The sequence below is a fragment of the Somniosus microcephalus genome, chromosome 2 (assembly GCF_052327205.1).
Source record: "Somniosus microcephalus isolate GS21.2 chromosome 2, FLI_Smic_1.0, whole genome shotgun sequence".
NCBI lineage: Eukaryota > Metazoa > Chordata > Chondrichthyes > Squaliformes > Somniosidae > Somniosus > Somniosus microcephalus.
The window spans coordinates 92,961,408-92,972,350 of NC_140988.1; the positions used below are offsets into that span (position 1 = coordinate 92,961,408).

At 40.7% G+C, this 10,943-nt stretch overlaps 1 protein-coding gene across 5 annotated transcripts in view; it reads left to right on the forward strand.

The window, feature by feature from the left end:
• znf827 (zinc finger protein 827) overlaps positions 1–9,647 on the forward strand; it is a 113,881-nt gene extending 104,234 nt beyond the window's left edge. For 2 of the 5 annotated variants that reach the window (XM_086011191.1, XM_086011198.1), the window contains 2 exons: positions 2,861–3,038; positions 7,935–9,647. In XM_086011191.1, coding sequence (XP_085867317.1) covers positions 2,861–3,038; positions 7,935–8,742 — 986 coding nt within the window. In that variant the 3' untranslated portion in view covers positions 8,743–9,647. Of the gene's footprint in view, positions 1–2,860; positions 3,043–6,691; positions 6,782–6,941; positions 7,025–7,934 lie in introns of those variants that run through there. The other 3 variants (XR_015081682.1, XM_086011208.1, XM_086011222.1) reach the window with 3 other exon arrangements.
• The last annotated feature ends 1,296 nt before the right edge of the window (positions 9,648–10,943 follow it).

The window sequence follows — 10,943 nt, forward strand, 5'->3', positions numbered from 1 at the left end:
AACTTAGAATTTTGATTGCTGCAAAAAAATAGTTTGAACTTCAATGGAAAAAAAATTAGGCTTTGGGCTTTACCCCAGCACGCTTGTGTTCACATTCCTGGACAGCATTTTCCATAAACAGACCGAATCTCCCATGATCCAAAATCTTCATCCATATATATGCTGTGCATGGAATAAAGTGCCCAAGTTTAATGATTAACTCCTAAATCACGGTATGTTGGGCACTGGAAAATATGTGGGATGTCCACCATGTTTTCCTATCATTCCCATAGCTGGACCAATATGCTATCAGACCAACACGTAGAGGCCAAAATTACTTCGCTATATGTATTTACGACTTAAATAATAGACAGAAGTCAAAAGACGCAGCAAGGTGTCCAGCAGCACAGTGCTTAAAAAATTAAACTGCAATTTGTCCACAAGGGGTTAATATACCCTGTTCATAAATTGTATTGCTTGCATGGTGTGATGAGCAACAGGACTTTTGATTAAACAATGAGGTTTATTTCTTGGTAAACTTTTACGATGAGATGTGCATAGATGATGCAAATCCAGTTCGTCCACCGACTTTGGATCTCATTGACAGAAATAAGCTTAGCAGACTATCCTGCAATGTAACAATTATTTCATGTTACAACCATTTTTTTTCAAGTAAACATACTGATAGTTTAACACATCTTGCGCCTTGCAAAATGAGATGTCAACCAATCTCACCAAAAGACGTTAACTGTTGATGTATCTCATTGCTGTTTGTGGAGCATTACTGTCGGCAAATGCCTACGTAACAGTGACTGCACTTAAAAGCAATTCATTGTATGCAAAGCACTTTGAGATAATTCTAAGAGATACGATAAGGTGCTAAATAAGTTCGAGGTCTTTTTTCTTTTTAATGATATCTCCATATTTACTGTTTCCTTAAACATACATTTCCTTCAGTGTGATTTCGCCCCAATATTGGGTTACTCTAATGACTCAGAATTTCATATAGCCCAATACATATTGGAACAACAAAGTAAACCCATTTAGGGCAGATGTTTCCTATTGAATATAATGACCAGATTGGATTGCATGCAGCTAGTTACATGTATTGTAACAGAGCAATGAGGTCCTCGCACAAACCTTTCAGAGATGTAGCAGCCCGAAATTTGATTTACCTTAATTATCTGAAATCACATAATATAAAGGTAGCAATCTCCCTGAATGTCAGAGGACATCCTTATAATGCAGGCACTTTACTGTGGTCTTTAGTTTTCTATTTGCTTCACCTATAATGGGGCAATTAGAGTGCTAAGAATAATCCTCCATTTATGCCACCATAGACCACATGTTTCTAAGAATTTACTGAGAGGAGCTGTAAGAACTATAGACATGAGGCTGAAAATCTGCGGCCCTTGCTGCGCACGCCTGCGGGAATCCGGCAGGAAGGGTCCCAAATTAGGTAGGGACTGAAATACCCCGGGTCCCCAGCCTTTCCCTGGAGTTTCTGTGAGCCTTGTAAGGGGCGGAGCATCCACCTTCCCCAAACGAGGTCAGTAGCATTGAGGTGACATGACCGAGGGCGGGGATTCCTAGGCCTGGTGTTTCCTCGTCCCAGGCCTGACAGAGCATTGGTGGACAGGTACACTGAGTGAGACACAGCGTATAGACCAATCCAATGACAGAAATGGGGCCCACCTGGGAAACCAGGCTTGGAGCCCCGAAGAAACAAGATTTTGTGACAGTAAAGGGGAAAATAGGAGAACATTAATTATGTTTCAGATGGAGGGCTGTAATGTTACGTTACCCCTGCCGCTCCAACCCAGCACACCCCTCTGTCGTCTCTTGGGGAAGGCAGGAATTTGAGGCATGTCCCTAGTGTCGCAGGCCCCTTCCTGGGGTATTTAAACTAAGGAATCGCCTCCTGCTCCGGTGAATTTTGGCAGGGTCAGTGCCAGAGATCCCGGATGGAGATATCCTGGCACTTAACCTACAGTCACTGTAGCCCAGGGTTTCAGCCCCACTGTCTTTTTAAACAGCCTGGTTCCTGTGTAGTGCAAGTTTGATTACAGTGCTGTTCATTATCTTGCCAATCTTTCTGCTTGTGCACGTTACTTTATCTGTAAATAAACATGTAGTTTTAGATTATATGCAGTGATCCAGCAGTGTGGTACTTCCACTTTGACAGGTGACAGGAGAGAGTGGTGAGCATCCCATTCTCAAGGAAGCGATTTACCACATTTCAGGGTTAATTGCTAGACCTGGATTATACTGACAGATATGCAGCGGAGTATACAGGTGTAGGTTTCAGCTTGCAAGAGACTCGGTCTGCTTACTGAAACTGCTATTAAACTATAAATACGATAAAAGATGTTTGAGGCGGGGGGGCGGGGCGGGGGGTGGGGTGGGCGTGCGGCGGGGTGGCGAAGAGCCTAAAATGTGACACCATGATTTCTTGAATGGTGAATTCAGGCTTCTGTGTTTTTCTATTGCGGGAGATTGCGCCAGTGACGCCGGCTCCTGGCGCATGGTGTCAACCATGGTAAATCTGGCAAGTTTATTTTGGGATTGCTGCCTGCTGCATGAGACCTGCATGTCTAGGGTCGACAGCACTTGCACAGAACTAATCCAATATAAATGCAACTTTTGCTGTTGAAGGAAGTAGTACTCATACTTTCCCCACCCTCCATCTTACCGAGGCTGATCATAACTCATAACTAACCTAATTGCTGTTTTTTATTGGGACTTGTCAATCAAACCTAGTATCATTTATAGCAGTATTGTGCTATATGCCCAGCATAATATATATATACTTTAAAATCCACCCTGTCCTAATGTTTTAATTTTTAGATTTATAATTATGGTGCTTGTGTTAATCCTTTAGGTTTTGAGTGCATCTTCTGTAACTTTGTGTGTAAAACAAAGATGATGTATGAACGACATCTGCAGATCCACCTCATCACCAGGATGTATGAGTGTGACATCTGTCACAAATTTTTGAAAACACCAGAGCAACTGTTGGAGCACAAAAAATGCCATAACGTATCCACTGGAGGACTCAAGTAAGGAAAGCTGGGATGTAGACTGCCATTCTCAGGGTCTGACATTTAGGAAACTATCAGCACTAATTATTTTTTAAGTTTTGGGTTTGATGCAAGCTAAATTTATACTGGCTTTCAGAAACTTATTCTAGTATTTTTTTAAAAATGTTAATGAGAAGCTCATCCAGTTTTGTTCAGTACCACAAAAAGCAAACTACAAGAAATCTGAAATAGAACAGAAAATGTTGGAAATGCTCAGCGTGTTAGGCAGCATTCTTGGTGAAAGGAAAAAGGTTAGGTTAATGTTTCAGGTCTATAACCTTCGTCAGAACTAGGCTCTGACAAAGGATCATAGACCTGAAATGTTAACCTAACCTTTTTCCTTTCTTCACAGATTTTGTCTGACTTGCTGAGAGTTTCCAGCATTTTATGTTTTGTTCAGTACCACCTGCTCCTGTTACTGTTGAAAGTTGTGTTTAGTTTAACACCAAATCTGTCTCAATACTAACAGTAGTTTCCTTAAACTGGAGCTGAAACTGATGATTGACAATAATTGCAATTTTGTACACAAGGAATGGCCACTTCAATGGTGTACTGGAGGATTAACAATGGGGTGGGGAGGTATCACAGCTGAGTCCAATCCTGTCCTTACCTAGCTCCCATATACATACAAATTCCAGTAGAATTCACTTGATAATGGAGAAGTAAGAGCCATGGTGAATTTCTTTCTCCATCCCCAGAGGGCAATTGTAGCAACCGCATTGCTGCAGTAACTAAAATAGGCTAAACTTAGACTAGGGTTTGAAGTATGAAGTGGAGAGTTTCTATATGGACGATGAACTTCCCAGTGGAGATATGGGTGAACTTTCTTTAAGTGGCATTTGTCATCGAGAGATGCTTTGCTCTTGAGAAACTAAGCCCTTTTTTATTTTAAAAAAATTAACTATTTCCATTGCTAAGTGCTTTGAACCATACACTGCTGTGTCATGGGTAACTACGTATAGTCCAGATTTTACTGCAGACTATTATTGAGAATGCATTGCAAAGGTTCAGCAATGATGACAGCAATAACAATAACTTGCGTTTATATAGTCCCTCTAACGTAGAAAAACGTCTCGAGGCACTTCCCGGAGGCATAACCAGACAGAAATGGACATCAAGCCAACAAAGGAGATATTAAGAGGGGTGACCAAAAGCTTGGTCAAACAGGTGGGTTTTAAGGAGGGTCTTAAAGGAGGAGAGGGAGGTGGAGTGGCGGAGAGATTTAGGGGGGAATTCCAGAGCAATGAGCCTAGACAGCTGAAGGCATGGCTGCCAAAAAATGGGACGAAAGCAGGAGGGAATGCAAAAGAAGCCAGAGTAAGAGGAGCAGAGTTTAGGGGAGAAAGTTGTAGGACTGGAGGAAGTTACGAGATTGTTTTTTTTGCGAAGGATGGGTGATAACAGCAGTTTTGAAAGGGATGGTGACAGTACTTGAGAGAGAACCATTTACAGTATCAGCTAGCACGAGGGCCAGGATGGGAAGTTGAGTGGTCAGCAGTTTAGTGGGAATGGGGTCAAAGAAGATGGAGGTGGGTCTCATCGACAATATAAGCTGGTGAGGGGGAATGATGGGAAAGAAACTAGAGAAAGATGCGGGTTCAGCACTAGAGCAGGAGAAGCCTCGGGGAGAGGTGTGGCTTGGTGGGCAAGGGGAAGAAGAGAAAGCAGCAGAGATGGCTGAACGCACGGTCTCAATTTTGCAGACAAAGAAGTCCATGAGCTCCTCGTATTTGTTGGAGGTGAGGAAGGAGGGCGCAGAGGAGAGGGGTTTACAGAAACTGTAGTGGAAAGAGAAGCTGGGGTTTTGCTCTCCAGGTTGATCTTGAAGTGAGCGATTTAGCAGAGGAGAGCAAGGCTCCAGCAAGATCTATTGCTGGTTGGGTAAATCAGTTATGCCCCAGAAATGCCCAAGTCTGTGACCCTTGGCCTTCAGGGAGCAAAGATAGCCATACCAGGGGGAATGATTGGAATGGGAGATATATAAAGGTTTTCCTAGGGACAGGGGTATCAAAGGTGCAGGAGAACGAATGGTTAAGCAGATGAACAACTGCACAAGTATTGTGGCGAATGGAGGGCCAAAGGCTAGGCATTTGGCAACTTGAAAGTACAATTGTAAGTGACTTGGGGGATCAAGAATGGCCACTTGGGACAGTACAAGGGGGCACCCTCGGAACCTTACTCCAGTAAGGAGCAAGCACCTTCAGGGGAGGAGGAACAAGGAGTGAAAATTGGTAAAAAGCGAAGAATGAAAACTAATTAAATAAAATATTAAATAACGTCTTAACTTCTCTCTTTCTCCTCCCTTCCCCAACCTCGGATGGAATATTACAGCCTGGATTTATATACACTATACAACAAGTGGTTGAAGTCTTTAGAGAATTGATTTCCTGAAGCAACTTGATTTTGGTTAAAAGGATGTGCATTGCAAAATAACTTCTATAAAACTGAACAACACTGTTCTCCTTTGGTGGCTCAGCTAACTAATGCATTGAGTGGCTGAGTCATCTATAAAAGAGAGGTCCCAGGTTCTACCCCAGCCTATAATGAATAAGCCGATCTTAGCCTAGATGCTACAATTGTCCTCCGTACCCCTGGGTTTAAAGGGGCAGATTAGCCAGAATTCCCTCTCCTGGTCATTATGCAGTGACCCTTGCTGAAAATGGGCACGTGTGGACTACTTTAAGAGCAGGATCAGACTCTACTGTGATGTGCCTACCAGTCGCCGACATTCACTGTCAATGTTCACATATGATTAATGGCCATTTGGTACAGTATGGAGTCAGCACCTTCAGCGGAGGAGGAAGAAAGAGAAAATTGTATTTTTTTAAAAAGAGGAAGGAAAAAAATGAAAGCATTAAATTAAATATTTTTAGTAACAATGGGGGCAGGTCTGATGTATGCTGGATGGCAAGCTCTGTTTAAGTGTAGTGTTAGTTTCTGCAGTCTGTTAACTGAATTGGATCTGCCCCTCTTCTCTCTACCACACTCGAGCAGTTGGTTATTCCTGCCATGAGCTGATGAATGAATTACTTTCTTATGCTCATTAAGGATATTACTCGGGATTGAAATGTTTTTCTACTTTTAGTATCCAGAGTCGATACGCATCTTGCCCACTACCTTTTTGGCTTGCCCTTATGAACTGTCAGTTTCTCACTTTACTTCTGGTCATTGATGAGTTAACATTGAGAACTTCTGGCAAGCAATATTATAAAGTTTCTCATTCTCTAAATTTTGCAACAGTCACACAAAAGTACCTCCAGCTTTTCTAATCTTAAACCTCTTTCCTTTGTCTTTCCTTTTCCATTCATAATATTGTCTTAAAGGCCCATATCTCCCCACTCTGGCTGTGTTCCCTGACACTTATTTCCTGATGTGTCTGTTTCCATCTCTTCTAGTCCAGCCTGCTGCCTCAATCTTTGCTGTTTCCATCACTTACTCTCCCACTGGTCCCTGTGGGGTCCATGCCTTAAGCTTTGCCACACACCTCCAATACCTGTCTGCACCAGCTATCTTTTGTGCTGGAATACCCTTGACCAGGCCATTTTTATGCATCTGTCTTTCCTTTTACCCATCTCCAAAATTAATAATTCCTTGGTCTCCTTATTCATTTCTCTAAATATTTATTTGAACAGATACTTTGAACCATGACGTTGCAATTTCTGTAAAGTGATGTGGTATAAATCGGATGCACAACTTTGACTTGATGGTTTACTGTGGCATTGGTGAGTTGTAAAGACTTTTTTTGGTAAACCACTAAGCCTCGTTGTATATCCTTTATTTACATAAATTTTCTATATGAAATGTAGAAACCACATTCCAGTTTGAGAGTATGCCAAATTAATTATTACAGTTCTGAATTATAAACAATTTATGCTTGTATAGGGCTTCTTACATAGCAGAATTTCCTACGGCACTTCGTTGAGGGGCTAATCTCACCAGGCAGGAGTTAGAGGAGGTAACCAAAGGTATGGACATAGAATTAGGTTTTGAGAAGCTTTTGAAGGTGGGGGAAAATATGGCAAGGCAAGTGGGTTGAGGAAGGGAATTACACAATGTTGGGTCATGGTGCTTGAGCACTTTACCACTAGGAGTAAAGGAAGCTGAGAAACGAGTAATAGTCCAGAATCAGAAGGTGAAGGGTGCAAGCTGGGAAGTGGGGCTGAAGGAGGTTACAGAGGGTAGAGCAAGGACATGGTGGGATTTGTAAATAAGAGCAACTATTTTGCAATCAATGCATTACAAATGGAGAGAATGGTGAGGGAATCCCTTTTTTTGAAAAAAAAAGAGACCGTTCTAATTAGTGAAAATGGTAAGGGGTTAAGTCGCATTTGAAATGTGCCATTTTGAAAATTCCTAAATAAAATTATGTCTTGAACTGTTCTCGCCATTGTGTTGGGAGCTTTTGATTAGAGAGGTGCAAGTACTTGAAATCGTGCTCTCTCTATAGATGTGTGTCTCATATCGATAGGAGTGTAAAAGTACTCGAAGTCCCAATAAGTTGAGGGATAGCGCTGCATGTTTGTCAGCTAGGGGAATGGATGTTACCAACCTCTGCTAGTCCTGTTCTGGATACATTCCAAGCAGTAAGAGTCTCTGACTTTATTACTGAAACATGGTTTATTGGAGGATGCTTTTTTTCTCTTCTCTAGTTAAAACTTACATTGAACTTTTGCTGCTGATCTAATAATTTATGGACGTTGAAACCAATTCCATAGTGTTTCAATGGATGTATTATCTCATACTTTTGAGTACTGTAGCTTGATGCATTGTTTCACAATAATCATATTGCAGTATCAAACCTGCTAGTATAATACAATGTGTAGTAACATCAAATATCAGTTTTAAATTTCATCTTTGTTTCTAATTATACATCAGGTGCCCATTCTGCATTTATGCCACAAACCGTCCTTCAGCCATGGAATGCCATTTAAGGACACACTACAAAATGGAATTCAAGTGTCGTATCTGTCAAGTGGTTAAAGCGAATCAACTAGAGCTAGAGATGCACATCCGCGAACATCGCCTCGGCAACCACTACAAGTGCGATCAGTGTGGCTATCTCTCCAAGACGGCCAATAAGCTGATAGAGCATGTTCGTGTTCACACAGGGGAGCGTCCTTTCCATTGCGACCAGTGCAGTTACAGCTGCAAGCGCAAAGACAATCTGAACCTGCACAAAAAGCTGAAGCACTCTCCAAGACAGACTCTGTGCTGTGATGAATGCTTCTTCACAACCACACATCCGTTTGTCTTCAGCCGCCATGTGAAGAAACATCAGAATGGTGAATATCTGGAAGAGGAGAAGAAGGCCCAGCCTGTGACTGGGAAAGAAAGTAACTCTGTCTTTAACAGCAGCAATTCCAGAAACCTCCTTTCACCACTTTCAGTTATGTCAGCATCGCAGGCTTTGCAGACTGTTGCGCTGTCAGTGACTGGCAACAATGGAATAGCAACAGGATCAGCACTTGGCTTATTTGGATTGAATGGTATTTCTGCACACCTTAGTAAATACCGGAACTGTGATCTCACACACCTTATTCCACTGACTACACTTTTTCCACAAAACAAATGTGAAGCTACATTCCATTCGTCTCGGCAGCAAACAGCACCCCCAGATACTGTTTCCCCCAAACACTCGTTCTTGGCCTATCTTGGCCTAACTGAACAGGCAAACACAGTTTAGGTTTCAGCCACAGAGTGAACAGTGGTTATTGCTGCAATACAAGATTTTTTTTTTTCAAAAATGTTTATTATTGTAGAAGAGTAGAATGTGTAGAAATGGCTGTAAATGCTTCTTGTATTCATATAAGTGCTGCTTGAATTATATATAAAGTACTTAAATGTCCATAAATGTATGGAAATCCAAGTATTGGAAAGAGGTAGTTGGACTCTGGGCTGAAAAAAATGCCCAGGCTAAAAAAAAAAGAAAAAGTATGTGATGAGGCAGAATTTTGCACAATGCTTAGTCTTGCACATTTTTGTGTTACTTAAAGTAGTATCATTTTCTAACTAGTGTTACTAATTTCAAAGCAGCAGTATGTTGACTAAATCTGATCAGCGCGATAGTGATCAGTCACATTTATTTTGGCAACAACCATTAGCACTTTCAAAGATGCATGACATTGCTGATTTTTGTTTTCAGCATTTATCATCTCCAAGCTTTAGACTGGCACATTGACGTATTTGCATTCAATGCAGTATAAATGATCTCTGCACTATATTTGGAGTTCATCTTCAGCCACACAATTGAGTTCCAGTGTTTTGTTTTTTGAAAATGCAGCATTGTTGTTTTCAGTATTTTGGGCTTCGTGTAGATGCTCTGTGTGTGTGTGTGTGTGTGTGTGTGTGTACTAATATATATAATATATATTTATATATATTGTGTGTGTGTGTGTATATATATATATATATATATATATATATATTTTGCTTTGATTATGCTTTGCTGCATTTAAAAGAAAAGCTGTTAAAAGGCTGTTTGTGACAGTGATTGGCACTTAGAATTTTTGCTCTATTTCATGTTCAGTTGCATTACCGATGCCTAGTGTAACCTGCAGTATATTCAAAATAAATCTGCATTATTTTGGCTTCCTAGTGCTATATCTTTTCTTAGTTTTGTTCCACCCAAGGTAGCACTTGTATGCTTATATTTTCAACATACGTTTTCTTTTTCATTCCTTGTGATCATGTAATTGATGATGAATCGAAACTGGAGCTAGTGCACTAACTGAGTCCAATACATTTTGCAGCATACGTGATCCTGTAATGGCGAAACAGATCGCTTTCCAAATTCAACGTGTACATATAACATCATTCTTGCATCAAAGTAGTGTGCAAGCTTTTTACAAAAAAACAGCTTTTGACAATCATCATCTTATCATGTCTTATGTTTTTAGCTTCCATTATTATATGTTGCCAATTTCTATTCAAACTGATGAGTTTTGTCAGTTACAAACAAGTCATGCTTTCTGATGCTTCTGCTTACATAATGCATAGCCCTGCTTTGTGTAATGATTGTGCTATATTGAATGTAGTGGAAATTGGAAAAACTTGGTTCATCCCAGCGGAGCAATACCTAATGTAGAAATACAGTTACGTTTTGAGTAGAAATGCTTTGTACAGGACTTGCTGTTATAAGGCAAGAGCAATTTTTAAACTGCCTTGTACTTCAGCAAGTAGTGCTACACAAAGCAGCCATTTCAGCTTTCTGAACTTTACAAAACTATTTTGGTCTTTTTAAATTCCTGCACTTTGATCTATTATTTCAGATTTAGTCGCCCCACCCCCATTTATAACTATATAATTCAAATGATTTCATTGACTATGGCCCCAAAAAGTAATTGCGCATCAAAAATAATACAGTGGCTATTTCAAATATTCCTTTGAAATAAATACCTATTCTGTAGATCTGAATTATGGGTGAATTGACTTGTGACTTATTTGAATCTAAAATCCAATTCAGACTTGCCTTAGTAGATCCTTCCTTATACTTCAGAAGCAGTTCAGCTCCGGAACAGTTGGGATATTTTCAGATCCTCTAATGGCCTAGCCCCACCACACAAAAATAAACCAGACACATCAAGGCATTTGTACTGCTGACTCCTGTGAAGATTGGCTTTCCCACATTCCTGCATCAAAGTTGCCTAGCATCCTGTAATAGTGCAGACTGTCAGATCAACACTGGGTTTTTCCTGACAGACTCCAGATTCTTGAATATTTGTTCTGTGCTCTCATTTGATGGCTGCAACTTCCAGTAAAGCTGTTTAGGTTTCCGTGCATGACTTGCATTGTACAATAAAACCTACTATGGGTAGTAATTCTGTGTACCTGCTGCCATTTTGACAGTGGTAGTACACTAAAGTGGTGTCCTCAAAAACAGAAAAT